Source organism: Bombyx mori, chromosome 10, assembly GCF_030269925.1.
Source record: "Bombyx mori chromosome 10, ASM3026992v2".
In the NCBI taxonomy this organism is placed as follows: domain Eukaryota; kingdom Metazoa; phylum Arthropoda; class Insecta; order Lepidoptera; family Bombycidae; genus Bombyx; species Bombyx mori.
Window position 1 is genome coordinate 6,362,556 of NC_085116.1, and position 17,367 is coordinate 6,379,922.

A 17,367-nucleotide genomic window follows, 5' to 3' on the forward strand; every position below is an offset into this window, starting at 1 on the left:
ACCTGAAAACATTCGCACCTGTCTTCGTTTTCGGAAGCGGCAACCAGTGCATCTTGATTAGAAATTGTTCTTATTAAGGAAAATTATAAATAATAAATGATTAAATACTCTCATTAAATTTGATTTATTCATCCTTTTGCCAACCGTAACAAGATAACAGCTTACTAGTGACCAGAACCTTGGATTAAATAGTTAATTTGATGCTCCATCATAATAATCCGCTCTGACTTTAAATGTAGTAATTGCCTAAATGAAATCACTCACATAAAAATAAAAACTTAATAAGTACGTGTATAGGATTGCACACGGCGAAGCATAAGGTATACTGAAAATGTTCAAAATAAAACTTGTTCATATAGTTTCCTTAAAATTCTAGTAACTCTGATTTTTCCAAATTTCCGCTGCACCACATAATATGTACGTATTGTTACGCCGTTAAGAGTAACGCCATCTATCGCCGAATAGCCGAATTATAAGGATAAATTATAAGGACCGGGCTTTGGTGCTAAGAAAAATAATAATAAATCGTTTACCAAACTTTTTATGTTTTTTTTATTGCTATATGGGTGGAGGAACACACAGCCCACCTGATGTTAAGTGGTTACTGGTGCCCATAGGCAACTACAACGTAAATGCGCCACCCACCTTGAGATATAAGTTTTAAGGTATAGTTACAACGGCTGCTCCACCCTTCAAACCGAAACGCATTACTGCTTCACGGCAAAAATAGGTAAGGCGGTGGTACCTACCCGTGCGGACTCACAAGAGGTCCTACCACCATTAAAGTATGAGACACTTGATCTTAATCATGGCTAATGACCAAATGATTGTGCCGAAGTGTGCAGCCTCAATTTTCGGCTCAGACTCAGCATGCCTCTTTTTGCAGTTGCATTTGTTACAGTTACATTTAAGTATTACTAAAAAAATATTTATAATGTATATTTACTTATTTCGCACTGAAATCTAAGATATAATTGAAATAAAAAACAATATTTTATAGAAAAAAGTTTATTTTATTGTTTACAAGTTTTCTCTATTAAAAGTAAAGAGTAAATTTAATACAAGGACAATCAACACACCAATTCAATATAGCAGAAAAATAAATTTCACGATTTCAAGTGAATTTTAGTCCCCAAATATAGTAGTTATTAAATTTTAAATTTAAATTTAATTAATGTTTAATGTAATTAAATTTAATGTTAAATTTAATTAAAGATCATTTTTAAAAACCGCTTTACCCACCAAAGGTAGGTATCGAACAAATGGACCGCCATAAGATAATACTTCGCGGACTGGTGCGCAATACAGTACTACCCAGTACAGCAGGATCAAGTAGAAAAAGACTGTTGTTATTTTATCCAAGACGTAGAGACTGAAAAAGGAATACACATTATATAAATAAATTGAATACGAATATGTTCCACTCATATGCGTTATATTATACAATGAATCATGAATTACGTAAGAAAATCTACATAATTCTTGCATTGTTTTTCATAAGGTAAAGTCGCCAAAATAAGCGACCATGTTTTCGATTGATCGTTTGATTTGTTTGAAAAATTCCCGACCGCCATATTTGATGTCAACAGCTTGTAATCAATGTATTGACAAATTACAATTTGGATTAGTGAGATCAAGACTGCTAGTATTTTTGTTTGTAAATTCTTGCATGCTTCGGACTAATAGCTAAAGATATTTGGATAATGTCTCGGGGAAAATGAAGGCCTTTCCTTGAGTTACGGTTCAACGATCACTTGATCAACTTCAACAAACGTGTCAACGCGCTAGATGGCAAAACTGACACGACCAAAAGCGGGGCATGAACAGAATGACCTCTTACTATCAAAAAATAATAACACAGTTCGAAGCGGTCAGCATTGCAAACCTGTTCCTGATAGAAGACAAATAAATAGGTGATTTAAACTTACAATTATGAAGAAAAACGTGTACATGATAGATAAATTTCTTTAATTTATGTAAGGCATTTATTTGATTAAAGAAGATTATGATTAGTAGGGTAAGTAGATGCCATTTAAAATTACGGGACGATAATTAATGTGTTAATATGTTGGCATAGTAGTAAGCAGCAGGTAATTATGATTACTTACATATTATTCTGGAGTCTTGCTTTAGGCAAATTCTCAAGCTTCTCTTTCATGCAATACAGCTTGCCCCCGATCATACAGCTCTCTATGTAAGGCTCGTCTTCAATGACGCTTAGGTCCATAGGAAAAACTTCCTTATCAACAGGATTCAACATTGTAGCTAAAGCTTTGAAATTATCTGTATCGAACCACCATTCACGCGTCGTGAAATATTGTAGCACCTCTAGACCTACTGAAATCCTATTTTGAATCCGAACCATACTGAAATTAAAATAATGATCATCATACATATATCCTTACTAATATTATAAATGCGAAAGTAAGTCTGTCTGTCTGTGCGTTACGCAATCACGACTAAGCTACTGAACCGATTTAAATGAAACTTGGTAGAGAGCCTAAGAAAGGACAAAGACTAATTTTTAATGCGAAAAAAGGGTTGCAGGGGTTGAAATAGGGGATCTTAATCTGTATGGAATTTACGTTATTTTAAAAGCTAGTTATAATTAAGGGAAGATTCTTATCGCGATAACATTAATCCCGATTTTACAGGATAGCCGTCGGAGTACCGTGGTTCGTGAGAAACGTGGATCTCCACGATGTTAAGTAAGTATTTACAGTCGGCATCAGTGCGCCATTTCGAGAAAGCGGCACGACGCGAAAACCCTCTCGTCGTGGTCGCCGGTAACTACATACCCGATCCTGTGGACCGAATGGTAAACAGTCGACGTCGCCCTAAGCACGTCATTTCGGATCCTCCCGATTTACTAACGGTGCTTTTAGGTACCACAAGCACCGGTCATCGTTCATGTCGAACCCGCCGCTTGCGACGAAGGGCTCGGCAAGTAAATTAACCCACAGACACAGGCCACTGAGTTTCTCGCCGGATCTTCTCAGTGGGTCACGTTTCCGATCCGCTGGTAGATTCTGTGAAGCACTGCTCTTGCTAGGGCTAGTGTTAGCAATGTCGTCAGCTTAACGCCCTGTGAGCTCACCTACTCTTTCTGTGAATCTAGTATCGAGGTTACTAGAATAGATAGAAAAAAAACTCACAATCGTTTCTGCATGAACAAAAACATCAGAAAATCAATAAAATACGCCGGAACTAGATGGTAGAAGAACACACACAAGTCATGTATGAACTTATTATGTCTGATGTTGCCGTTCGGATACCAGAGGGGACCTTCGAAGGGATACTTTCGAACGGTCGCTTTACCGATATCCAGAACTTCCTTCCATGTTGTGTTCCTGTCGTCTCCTGTAGTGAGGTTGAATGTCGGTATTTCTGGAGGTCTGAAATAAATATCGTCATTAGAACTACCAACCAATTTATTGACTAACTAACTAATAGAATTTTTCCTATTCAAAATGTTTGAAATGTATTTTTATTCGTATAATGCAGAAACAGTAAGGGTGGATGCAATCAGCTGAGTTCCGCAAAAGCGTTCGGAACGCTAGGTGGGGTATGTCACTCAATACGTCCGAGCCTTGGGTAAAACGGCGCTCAAATGAGACACACAGGGGTCAAGCCGCACCCAACGCATCTCTGACATCATGCTCTAAGTATTCTATTTATTGTTTTGATTTTCATCGTTGTGGCTCCTTCATTAGAAGACTTTAAATATCTGTCATCTTTATGTTTCTATATTTATCAAACAAATTCAGGCTTTATAACATAACACCTATGTGCCGTTCGTATATCTGTTACGGTATCAACATTAACAATATTCGGCATTGAGTAAATTCAGCAAATGTGTGTAGGTATTTAGTTTATTTGGCAAAAATCAGAATTTGACGTAAAGTATCAAGAAACTACTCCCGAAACCCTAATAATAATAGTAACACGGTACCTATACACATAAATAATATTCATGTCTTAATGACCACTAAACACGATCACACGCGATCATCATTAATAACACGTGCTATTAATGATGATCGCGTTATGTTAAAGTGAAGGTAGCTCGTACGCACGACTCACGAGGTCATCGTCTCTTGCGTAATACATTGCGTGCACAGCAAATTATATAATAAATAATAGTTTAAAAAAACTAACAAAATACGCTTTTATAAAATATCCAACTAAAAAATAGAAAATAAATTTTAATAAATTTGAATTAAAAATAGTGTAAGGAAAAATGATTGTATTGTAGAAAAGCGTGGGGTGCATGGTATAAGTAGTTATAAATATTTTATGAACAGATATGAGTAGACGGGTTATTTTGATAATATCCTGAAAAGCACCCCACGCTTTTTTTACAATAAAATCATTTTTTTTACACTATTTTGAATTCAAATTTATTAAAATTTATTTTCTATTTTTTTGTTGGAGTTTCTGGTCGGAAATCTTCTTCCTCGACTTCCCATACACTACGTCAAAAGTACCTTTCAGACTGATTTCCAATCTTGTAGCTTATAACTATAATGGCGTTAATAGCGATGTCTATCGGTATGACCTCGGCGTGGTAATGACCGTAGCAGTGCATGGAGCGGATGACGCCCTTCCCGGCGCCTACCATCAAACCAATGGGGCCGTTTAGATTATCAACCCAACCTGCTATGGGCTCTTTGTATGCGGGTGTCACTGGAATTAAACAGAAGTGATTTAAGTAAATCGGTTGCGACTGTGTTGTGGTGGTATGTAGTAAGTACTTTCAGTTGGCGAATATTTTTTCGTACTTTAGTTATTAAAAACATAGAATTAAAAAAAAAAACACCTCAAAGGCAGGTGGTAGGACTTCTTGAAAGTCCGCGCGGGTAGGTACCACCACCCTGCTTATTTCTGCCGTGAAGCAGTAATGCGTTTCGGTTTGAAGGGTAGGGCAGCCGTTGTAACTATACCTGAGACCTTAGAACTTATGTCTCAAGGTGGGTGGCGCATTTACGCTGTAGATGTCTATGGGCTCCAGCAACCCCTTAACACCAGGTGGGCTGTGAGATCGTCCACCCATATAAGCCATAAAAAAAAAAACTAAGATGTGAGATTTTCAAGGTTAATAGTCTATACTGAGGTTGATTTTTTATTGATAAGTGGTTACTGGAGCCCATGGACATCTACAACGTAAATGCGTCATGCATACCGCATACGCATAGTTACAACGGTTACCCCACCCTTCAAACCGAAGCGCATTACTGCTTCACGGCAGAAACAGACGGGGTGGTGGTACCTACCCGTGCGGACTCACAAGAGGTCCTACCACCAGTAAGCCTAGTCACATTGATTATTGCTCATGCAAGCAGACGACCATACGGTCCCCTTGATGGTGAGAGGTTACCGTCACTCGTGGACATCAGCAAAGTCAGGGGCAGAACCAAGCCATTGCTTACCGTTTATATAATGATCAAAATTTTTTTATTGGAAATTACAAATCATTGTTTACCACATCATACCTATACTAGGTCTAACTACAACTGCCGGTAGTTGAGGGTAGCTCTCTTTCACAAGAGCTTCAGCCAGCCTTTTGGAATACGTGTAAGAGTTGGGGTGCTTCTTGTATATTGAAGGAGCGAGAATGTTTAACTGCTGTTCGGTGAGCCAACTCGCCGCTTGAAGTACGTTTTCGGGATCAGTAGGGGGATCGTGGACCTTGAAAATAAAAATTCAACAATTTACATTTCTTTTATACTTTGGGACAGCTGTTACAATTTACAAATAAGATTACCACTTATACTTACAATTATACCTTAGATTTTATTTCTTAAAGGGCCTGGTGGCTTTCACGTCTATGATTAACCCTGGGCCGTGAGCATGTACGTCTAGACCAGCCTTTCCCAAAGTGGGCGATAACGCCCCCTTGTGGGCGTTGCAGGCCTTAAGGGGGTGGTAAGAGACCCAGAAATAAAATAGGGGCGTTGTGTAAAGGCTTGGGAGGCAATTTGTAACTTCTATAGTGGTTTTTAAGTAGGTGAAAAAAGTGTGCAGTAGACAAAATAAGTTTGGGAGCCCCTGGTTTGGAGTCAAAAGATGATAGGGCGTCTAGTACCAGTTTTTCATCGTTTTATCTACAAAAATTAAAAGACGCTAAAATTTCTCACCTTTTCGGCCAATCGCTCATAATCTGGATAACAGAAAGCCGTCGACAGATGTACAAAAGCGACCAAATTTTTTATGTTCTTGGATAATTCCAAAACACGCATCGTGCCTTTTGTGTTCATTTCCAAGCCTTCCTTCAATGGCGCTTCTAAACGTAAGCTTGCAGCGAAATGGAAAACTACCGAAACCTGTTGAAAAATAAGAATATAGGAGCAATGTTTCCTAAATTGTTTTAAAAGATGGTCCCACAACTATATAGGTATAACACAAACCAAATAAAACGCAAAATTATAATTCGCGTAATTACTGGTGGTAGGACCTCTCGTGAGTCCGCGCGGGTAAGTACCACCACCTTGCCTATTTCGCCAATGTCGTAGATGTCTATGGGCCCAGTAACCACTTAACACCAGGTGGGCTGTGAGCTCGTCCACCCATCTAAGCCATAAAAAAAAGTTTCATTTCATCTCAGGTTTCAATTATGTGTTTTGAGGAAATTGTCATTAATTAGGCCTTTTTAGACTTATCGGGGGGAGCTAACTAAAACCATTCTGTTGATAATGCCAAACTCCGCAAGCAGCAAAGTCTCTGAATTGGGCTTTTTTGCTTATAACCGAAATATAGAGATATTTGTATTGAACAAAACACAAGATGATCTTTGTACTGGTGGGTAAAAACTGAGATTTATTCATGAATAAAAATGTTTGCACAAACACATTCTGCAATAAAATCGCTGGTCATTAACAATAATAATTGAATTAACTATAGTAATTTTTTTACGATGCAGTATTATGAGCTTCGACTAATGATAGTAATAATAATAATAATTGATCGAATGCCATTCAATAGATGTTTCTAATTTGTCTGTCCACCAACTTTAATTATTTTTGTTTTGTAGCGTTGTCATACACACATTTAGGAATATGTCAATGGCGACACAAATGAGAGAATGAACACACAAAATGAATGAAAATCTTCAGGTCATTATAATTCTCGTATACTGGGATTATTTGTTATTAAATATAACTAGTATTTTTTTTAAATGTCAACAACATCCATAGTGACAATGATTCTCTCGTCCGTTACTTTCTCCCTCCCGGATTATTTTACCCTAGGCCCCCGTCTACTTTTACTGATGACATTTGGGACTTGTTCGGATGAGCAGCCTAGTGAAATATCGAACATTTCGATGATAATAGAGGAAAGCCCTATTATATAGCCCTATTAGATAGTGTATCATTGATATTTCCACCTTATGTCTAAAGCTGGGCGGCGGCAATAACGTTCATGATTATCTTGATGTTTTACACTAGGTATAACGTAAAATCGAGTTATTGTTTTTGCATCTACTCTAGTAACCCCGAGTGGTTATACTAGATTTACAGAACGAGTAAGTGAGCTCACGGGGCTCAAACCTGACGACGTTGCTAACACTAGCCCTAGCAAGAGCAGTGCTTCGCAGAATCTACCACCGGTTCGGAAACGCGACGCTCTAAGAAGATCCGCCAAGAAACTCAGTGGGCTGTCTGTGTCTTAATTTACTCGCCGAGCCCTCCGTCGCAAGCGACGGGTTCGACGAGAACGATGACCGGTGCTTGCGGTACCTAAAAGCACCGTTAGTGGATCGGGAGGATCCGAAATGACGTATAATCGAGTAAACATTTAAAGCATATTAAAGCAAAGCATATAAGCAAATACTCTGAAGATAAAGAACTAAAGAAATACTTAAAGAAAATAAGTAATACTCCTCGTTTAGCGTCACGTTCTCACCTACGTCACAGTTGACAATGAGAACAGTCTGGACTTCAACAACATTATTTTACAAAACGAATTAAGCAGTTTATTATTTCAATTAAATACGAGGTTCAACGAAACGTCTTTTTAATTAATCGCACGACCTCAACTTAAAAACCTGAGACAAAAACCAGACTGTTTTTTTTATTTTTTATTCTTACACATACTTTTTTTTTTTTTTACACATATAACAATATCTTTCCCACACAAAGCGCTGGGATTTTATCAATTGTTATTATGTTTGGCTAAAAGAAATACGAGACTAGACGAGTGTATTTCCGGATATTTCATGCTAAATGTCTAAGAAAAGAACTTTCAACCGGGTATCAGTTCCAACGAGACGACCGCTTAAGACGATTACTACGCCAATCATTACAATAACCTAGTTCTTAGAGATCCGGTTTCGATTCCTAATCACAATATTTGGCATTCGGGGTCTGAATTTTGACGTCACAATGTGAATGCCGAGACTCAGCTTGGAACATGAGACCTAAGTCTTAAATGTATTGATAAATTAGAACGCGTGATAGCATCGCGGCAGAAATAGACTGGGTTGTACTACCCGTATAGGTTTAAAGTACCCTCAACCGGTAGTTCTTTACGTGTTCATATCCCTTATGTCTCCCGTGACCATTCGTAACACAAGAGAAAATTCTAACTAAGACCGTTGAGCTTAAAAGTTCAAGCTGATTTTTTAACTTGTGTAAAACTATAAATAAAAAGTTTGAGCTATGTAACATAAGAAACAATATAAAAGGATATTTTGATTTGAATTCAAATTTCAATGTAGCGAGTTACCGGATCGAGTTTCTGACTGTCTACTCATTTAACTAGTACCTACATAGGTACATTTATTAAGTACGAGTAATGTTGCATTTTAAAAAGACATGCGAATGTTATGTCAGTTGGAACTCGTTTATTGCGTTTCAAACTGCTTTCACTTATAACGTATGAAGAAATGATGCATGATAATGTGCGCGCGACAACATCTATATATTAATACGTGAAGCAAAAACTTTGTATCCCTTTTTACGAAAATTGCGCGGACGGAGGAGTATGAAATTTTCCACACTTATAGAGAGTATAGAGAAGAAGTGCACAATGCTAATATTTTTTAAAATAAAGCATAAAAGATACTTTAAATCAATAAAGAAAACATTACACACACTACATACCATGTATTTGACGCACACACGCATGCATACTATTTATTGTCAAACTTTTGTTCTTGACGTCTGTTGCCAAATTCAGAATAGAATATGGTTTGTCTTTGTTAATAATTTTTATAGTGTATTCTTGGCGAAATTTGTGATTATAGAAGTATAAAATACAATCATAATAGTGCACAAACTTACAATTCCAATTAATTATAGTCGAATTTCGACTACTGCGGGACCTCTAGTTATATCTTATTAGCTTAGCGTATCACGAGACGCAGAGATATATGGTGAATTTATTGAATAAAAAGAAAAATTCAATAACCTCTCCCAGTAAGTGTCTAAAAGTAATTGTTTTTCATAATGCACTAGATAAATGAACTCAAAGCCCATCTGATGTTGACGTGATGAGCGCCACGATTCTTAGACATGAGATCGAAGACTCAATTCCATTGCCTGTCCGAGACTGTAAACCTAAACGCGTGCCTGTTTCGCTCGGCACTAGACAGGTAACCTAACATAAACATCAGCCCGCTGAGTTTCTCGCCGGATCTTCTCAGCGGGTCGCGATTCCGATCCGGTAGTTGATTCATTCGCGAAGCAGCTGCTCTTGAGTTGTTAGGTCTCCTTTGGAGGTGCTCGGGTAGCTGTTAGCAAATTCCAACCTTCCTAACTGAGGCCTTGCTCGCCCACACCTGCCTTGGTAAAGCTGGAAAGGCCTCCGGGCCTAAATCTAGACAGGTAGTACTTACCCGTGTAGTCTCATGTCATCCTACTAATAATAAAAACGCGAAAGTTTGTAAGAATGTAATGGATGTATGTTTCTTACTCTTTAACGCAAAAACTACTGGATGGATTTTTATGAAACTGTACAATAATATAGCTGAAACATCAGTATAACACATAAACTATAATTCATAAAGATATAGTGTGAATTATGCAAAATATAACGATAAGTGTCAAGTTAGTAGGAAAAAATCTGCCATCTTATTTTAATAATCGATAATAAATTACAGATCCCGATACGAAGCGAGGGCGGGTCGCTAGTTAATCATAAAACGTTCGTAAATAAGAATTTCTGCGAACATAATATTAGGTCTCAAATGATTTGTTCATCTTTACATAATAGCATGTAATACTTTTGTACGTACATATGTTTTTCACTAACTTCCGAACAGATTTTATAAAATTTTTATGTGTGTTTACAATTAGGTCTCCAGCTCCCGCTAATGTATTTAAATCCTGCGTAATTTACTGGTGGTAGGACCTCTTGTGAGTCCGCGCGGGTAGGTACCATCACCCTGCCTATTTCTGCCGTGAAGGTTTGCCGTCTGCGTTTCGGTTTGAAGGGTAGGGCAGCCGTTGTAACTATACTTGAGACCTTAGAACTTATATCTCAAGGTGGGTGGCGCATTTACGTCGTAGATGTCTATGGGCTCCAGTAACCACTTAACACCAGGTGGGCTGTGATATCGTCTACCCATGTAAGCAATAAAAAAATAAAAATAAAAATAATAAGTTTACATTATTACCTCATTATAAATTTGTTCTAGTTTAGTTTTTTCGATGCCTAGTTTGTCGCAGATTATGTCGCCAGGGACGGCTACAAGCTTCTTCATCACGTGAGGCTTTTCTTCTCTTATTCTCGTAAAAAGCTGCAATTGATAATAAATGACACTTTTAAAACCTGAAATTATTCGTCTATTTGGAAACATGAGCGAATTGAAGTGATTTATTTTGCCCGGATTATTTCAGGAGGGTAATGTTTGTTTATTACATTTTTATAGCACACATAGCTGCTTAGCGTTATTGGTAGATTAACAACCTCGGCACTGCCTTATCACACCCGATCCTGTAGACCGAAAGGTAAACATTCGACGTCGCCCAAAACACGCCATTTCGCATCCTCCCGATCCATTAACGGTGCTTTTAGGTACCACAAGCACCGGTCACCGTCCTCGTCGAACCCGTCGCACCCGTCGCTTGCGACGAAGGGCTCGACGAGCAAATTAACCCATAGACACAGCCCACTGAGTTTCTCACCGGATATTCTCAGTGGGTCGCGTTCCGATCCGGTGGTAGATTCTGAGAACACTGCTCTTGCTAGGGCCAGTGCTAGCAAAAGTTCCGGTTTGAGCCCCCTTAGTTCACCTACATGTTAGGGTGAAGCTGAAATAGCCTCTAAAGGCTATCAATCAGTACAGGTAGAAAAAAAAACTGCCTTACGGTATTATTACCGGGCTTATACTATATAATTTAAAAAAAAAGAGTCCATGAATATGTTATATATTAGCGTAATTGAAATGCATTGGTTTTTTTATGTTCGTGTGTAACAAGGATTAATTATTCATTAGTGAGCTATTTCGGAATCTCACAGGCAATTTCCACATGTCTTCGATGCGTGATTCCGGGCTCTTTCCTCGCTTGGACCGCACCAGCGCGTACACGCATCCTATATCCGGAACGCTATACAGTAATTTCTCTATTAAGACCTTGCCCATCAGCCCGGAGGAACCGGTGATAAGGACTTTCCGGCCTTTATACCATTCGTTTATTTGTGACGTCATCGTTATCTCAGTCTGGAAAGAAAGATTTTTTTGTCAATATCACATAATCAATAATGGGATAAAAGACTCCACTTTTTTTGATAGTGCATGCCCTACTTTAAACGTAATTATATTGTTATATGTACGCGGCAGACAGAGGCTCGGCTATACGCCTATTATCGCTTAATATCCATGAGCGACGATACTGGTGGTAGGCTGGTAGGGCTTCTTGTAAGCCGTGTGCCGTGAAGGGTGGGGCAACCGTTGTAACTATACTGAGACCTTATACGTGGATTACATATGTAGCGCTATATATTTTTACTGGTGGTAGGACCTCTTGTGAGTCCGCACGGGTAGGTGCCACCACCCTGCCTGTTTCTACCGTGAAGCAGTAGTGCGTTTTGGTTTGAATGGTGGGGCATCCGTTGTAACTATACTGAGACCTTAGAAGTCATATCTCAAGGTGGATGGCGCATTTACGTTGTAGATGTCTATGGGCTCTACTAACCACTTAACATCAGGTGGGATGTGAGCTCGTCCACCCACCTAAGCAATAAAAAAATATCACTTAACATCAGGTTGGCTGATCGTTTTTCTGCCCACCAGAGCAAAGTGTAACTTCCTTACACATCTAATCAACGTCATTCGTAGATTATATTTTTAATGTAACTATGTACATATGTTCTATGTTGTTTATATTCAATGCCAATATCGATGTTACTAGGCGCTATTGATTGATAGACTAATGCTTAATTATACATTGATTGGTTGTGAAGCTAGACATAAAAAAATACTGCTTTAATAGTCACATACAATAGCAAGTAATGAGTATGTATATTCTGAAGTCATAAATTCTATTTCTATACAACTTACTTCTTCCTACCACCTGTATGCAGATGATCTACAGATCTATACACAAACTTCTTTGTCAGAACTGACCAACGCGATGAAGACGCTGAATAATGACTTATCAATATTATCCCGTTGGAGTAATTCGCATGGATTGAGGGTGAACCCGTCGAAGACACAGGTCATTGTTGTCGGCAGTTCAAGATTGTGCTCGAAAGTGAAATGGTCGCAGCTTCCGGCTATTTTATTTGATGGCGTACCAATTCCTATCAGCGATACTGTGAAAAATTTAGGAATCTTAATTGATAAAAACCTTTCATGGAACGCTCAGATAAAAGAGGTTAGCCGGAAGGTGTTTGCAACAGCTGGATCTTTGAGACGGTTACGAAATTTTCTTCCAACTGCCACTAAAACTGCGCTTGCACAATCTCTCCTTCTTCCAATTCTTGACTACGCCGATGCCAGCTATACTGATTTAACTGAAACACAACTTGATAAACTTGAGCGGCTACAAAATTTCTGCATAAGATTCATATTTGGTTTACGGAAATATGATCATGTATCTGAATTTCGCACTAAACTCAAGTGGTTACCAATTCGCCTTCGCCGCAATACTCATGTCCTTTCATTACTATACTGTACTCTCTTTAATCCCCATGCCCCCATATATCTCAAAGAACGTTTCGAGTTCCTACGTGATACGCATAATTTTTCCCTGAGATCATCGGATAGCCTGAGACTGAAAATGCCGGCGCATTCATCATCATTCTTTGATCATTCATTCACCGTCCAGGCGGTTCGATTGTGGAATGCTCTGCCGGATGCAGTGAGAAGTGCTCAAACTTTAAACTGTTTTAAAAGAATGGTAAAGGAACACTACTTATCTTCTTAGTGCTGTTTGTTTGCATCATCATTTATTATTTCCATACTGTTGATGTATTATGTGTATGTAAGTATATTAGTATGTATTGTATGTAGGTATGTATATTGGTATATAATAATAAGTATATATTTCATATTATATGTAAACGGTATATATTTTGTTTATTGTATGTATATATTTTCTATAATGTATTATCTATAGTACACCGCAACATACCTGCCATATTTTTTTTATATTTTCCAGAATTTCTATAAATTATACGGTTGTCTGGAAGAGATCGCTTTTAGCGATAAGACCGCCTATTGTACAAATTTATCTGTTTTTTGATTGTTTTTTTGAATGTAAATTGTGTTTTGGTGTGCAATAAAGTGTATTCTCTCTCTCTCTCTCTCTCTCTCTCTGAAGTCATCGTGGCCTAAAGGATAAGGATAACTTCTCGAGCTAACACGGTTATATCGGTGTTCAAATTCATCAAGCAAATAACACTATTTCTGGTAAAATACGTAATTAACACATGCTCACGATTAGCTTCCATAATGAAGGATTAACATCGTTTAATAAAAAAAAGCAAATTTCGTAAAAAAAAAAAAAAATTTCATAATTACCATTGCTAGGACGTCTTATGTGCCCGCACGGATAGAAACCACCATGTTATATCTACTGAAAAGCAGTAATGCGTTTCGATTTCATGGGTAGGTCAGCCATCATACCATACAATACAAACTCAAACCTCATGTCTCAAGGTCGGTGGCATTGACGTTGAAATAATTATGAACTCCGGTAATCACTTGTTACAATGTATGCCGTGAGCTAATTAACCCGTCTATACAAATATATTGACTAGATCATACATTGGAACGAAAAAGCTACACAAATAATACAGGTCAGTGGAAATTTCAACATTGGCCTCGACGAAGCAGACCACGATTATGTGGTTTGACCAAGCGTGAACTAAATACTCTATTTTCAATTCATGCCTGTAAATGTAAATGTCTTAGCATAATTATGTTGATACCTACACTACCCGACCTTGGCAAAGTTGTACTTAAATTTAAGTAACGAAAGTCAGAAAGAAAAAAAAAGAAAAAAAGCGTGACCTGTGATTTCCTAGCATTGGAAAATAAATGATTGTGTAACATCTATATAGTTAACTAGCGACCCGCCCTCACTTCGCTTCGGAGACATTAAAACACACATGAAACCAAAAAAATAAAATAAAAAAATAAAAAAAGTAGCCTATGTTCATCAGGGACAATGTCGGCTTCTAATGGAAAAAGAATTTTTCAAATCGGTCCAGTAGTTTCGGAGCCTATTCGAAACAAACAAACAAACAAATCTTTCCTCTTTATAATATTAGTATAGATGAGATACTTAGCGGATATTTTATGTACGTGCGAAATTAATGAGTTTCTAAAGCAACAGGATTTAATCCACACAATCATATTCCAGTGATTCCATAAAAGACGAAACAGTAATACTTTGCGCTTTTCGATCTATTTCCACCGGCGCTATGAGCGGTATTAAAACATTAGGTAATTATTATATGAATTAGAAATCATTTAAAACTATATGACGTAATTTTTTACGTAAATTACGTAATTTCAGCTCTAGGTACAATTATGTTTTTAGGGCAATTTCTTGACGCTGGCGGCTTGAGGGAGCAGACAATATTAGAAATTAAAATTAGGTGACTCGGGTTTCTTCTTTTAATCACGGAATATGGTTCGAAATTCCATTCACTTAACTTTAATGAAGCTGAAAATTTAATTTAAAAATAACAGTTTTGGTTTGTTGAATTAAAAAAAATGAACATCTTAGTATGTCAATAAGGCATCAAGAATCGACAAGTGGCTTGGTTTCATAATAACTCCTATATCGTTTCAAAAGACTTCACCACATTTGCTTATTAGAACGTTTATATTATTTCTGACGATTTGAATACTTTACAGTTTGCGTGATAACTGACAACGATAATATAACTTAAGTAAAATAATATAAATAATTATTACATTTACTATATTTTATTTCTATATTATTTCTACTTTTTTTTCTTCTTTTTAAAAATTCTAGAAATATATTCAATTTTTTTTTTGTAAATCAACGTAATGGAAATTATAATTTTTCCTCACTTTAGAATGTGAATAACGTTTTTTTTTTTTTAAATTACCATAAAATAAAATAACTTCTTTACAATATAAAACATTTTGATGATATTCAAAAGACTAAGGCTAAAAAACTTAAACCTTAAAAAGATCCTATGTACCTCAATATGTATTAGTTTTATAAGAAGCCTATCCGAGTACATTAAGAGCTTATAATACTTACGGCTCACGCGATCTTCAATATCCAGTTCACAATCACGAAACAAATAAACTAAACAATATATATATAATGAAAAGTGAAAATCATCGCGCGCTAAATTTAACGTGGAAATGTGCAGCGGAGCGCGTCTTCGCTGGCCCGGACTCTCCAATTGACTGTAACTTGCTGTTGTTTAAGAAGTCTGCTTCATACATTATTTTGACAGCGGAGAAAACAGGTTTATATGCCATTATAGTTTGCTTTGAAAATTTGATGTCACACACACGATCCGCGATTTCACTACTTCTGAGACGAGCTACCGAGAGATATCCTGGTTTGTCAACAAAACTGTGTCGCCGTAACATTAATGGTTTTGTAAATTCTTCCGTCAGAAACCGGTTAACTTATGTCTGATGCGTGTACTAGTTACTCATTTTACTTAGGTAATATAAACAGATACGTTTTTATTTATTAACAAAAAGCACCTTTAACGTTTTCTTTTTTTTTATGATTGAAGGATTACTGGTGGCCCGGAGGCCTTTCCAGTTTCACCAGGACAGGTGGGCGAGCAAAGGCTCAGCCAGGAGGGGTGAGATTAGCTAACAGCTGCCCGAGCGCCTCCGAAGGAGACCTAAAAACTCAAGAGCAACTGCTTCGGGAATGAATCTACTACCGGATCGATAGGAATCGCGACCCGATGAGAAGGATCGACCCGCTGAGGCGTTTCCTATTTGGCTACGGGGCCCTAAAAAGATAGAATTGAATTCAGATTCACCGTAGGACGATTTAAAAAAAAAAACAATATTTTCATCAGTATTTTCCAATTAGTTATCAAATCTTAATACCGTGTCTCACATACTCAATACCGTGACAAATTCCAACATTTTTTCTTGTTCCTATTGTTGTTGTATCCTTAAAGTTGCAATTAAATCGGCGAGACAGCTAAGTATGTGCATATTATGCAATATAACTAGATAGAATGTTCCTCGAACTAGTTAGAGACTGGTTCATTAGCTCGACCATTGCTTTTGCTTTCATAACAGCGCTGTGCTGAGCAGCTGACTATACATTTATGCTGTTCTGTTGTACCATCAAAAATTATTCTACTTGTACAAATAAGATGCTAAAATTAACAAAAAAACGCGATAAATTAAAGTGTATAATAACGAAAATTACCAAGACAACATGTTAACAAATATATTAATTTGTACAAATATAATAATTTTATTAAATTGAACTTTTTTTCAAAATGACTGAAATTTTCATTCAATGGTTGGTTACCGATTCAATACTAGATAGAAGACAAATATATATATTTTTTAATGAAAAAATCTTATTGTATTTTTATGTCTGTTTCTTTTCTTTCTAATAAGTACAGTAGTTTTACTGCTTAGACAATTTATAATAAGTAGTAATGACCTAATATATTAGCCGGAACAAAAAAACAAAATGGGACAGAGGCTAAAGTCTATCCTGCAATAATTTTGAGAAATGTTCAGATAATACACTTGCTAGAAGTAGAGACCATGCCACCTAAATTTGCTATCCAATCGCCATCTATTGCCATCAAAGAAAAAGTACGTCTCAGAAATTAAGTTTGCCACCATCTTGTCTTCACTCTGGCCTTAGTTTCACAATCCATTGATAGATGTCTCTGATAACAATATTTAGATTTCCGAGACAACTTCATAGATTTGATGTTACT

The 17,367-nt window shown here is 37.1% G+C and overlaps 1 protein-coding gene across 3 annotated transcripts; it reads right to left on the minus strand.

Annotated features, from left to right (window-relative positions):
* Positions 1-992: 992 nt before the first annotated feature.
* On the minus strand, positions 993-16,014 carry LOC101740425 (putative fatty acyl-CoA reductase CG5065). 3 transcript variants are annotated; one of them, XM_038013474.2, is made up of 10 exons: positions 15,687-16,014; positions 12,503-12,756; positions 11,459-11,662; positions 10,616-10,738; positions 6,138-6,323; positions 5,493-5,688; positions 4,488-4,686; positions 3,156-3,395; positions 2,109-2,366; positions 993-1,372 (listed from the first exon to the last, which is right to left on the minus strand). In XM_038013474.2, the coding sequence occupies exons 3-10, from the start codon at positions 11,648-11,650 to the stop codon at positions 1,210-1,212; spliced, it is 1,557 nt and encodes a 518-aa protein (XP_037869402.1). In that variant the 5' UTR covers positions 11,651-11,662; positions 12,503-12,756; positions 15,687-16,014; the 3' UTR covers positions 993-1,209. The 3 variants fall into 3 exon arrangements, with proteins under 3 accessions (XP_037869402.1, XP_037869400.1, XP_012549539.1); XM_038013472.2 differs by lacking the exon at positions 12,503-12,756 and adding an exon at positions 12,792-12,957 and having other exon boundaries at positions 15,687-16,003; XM_012694085.4 differs by lacking the exon at positions 12,503-12,756 and having other exon boundaries at positions 15,687-16,007.
* Positions 16,015-17,367: the final 1,353 nt, after the last annotated feature.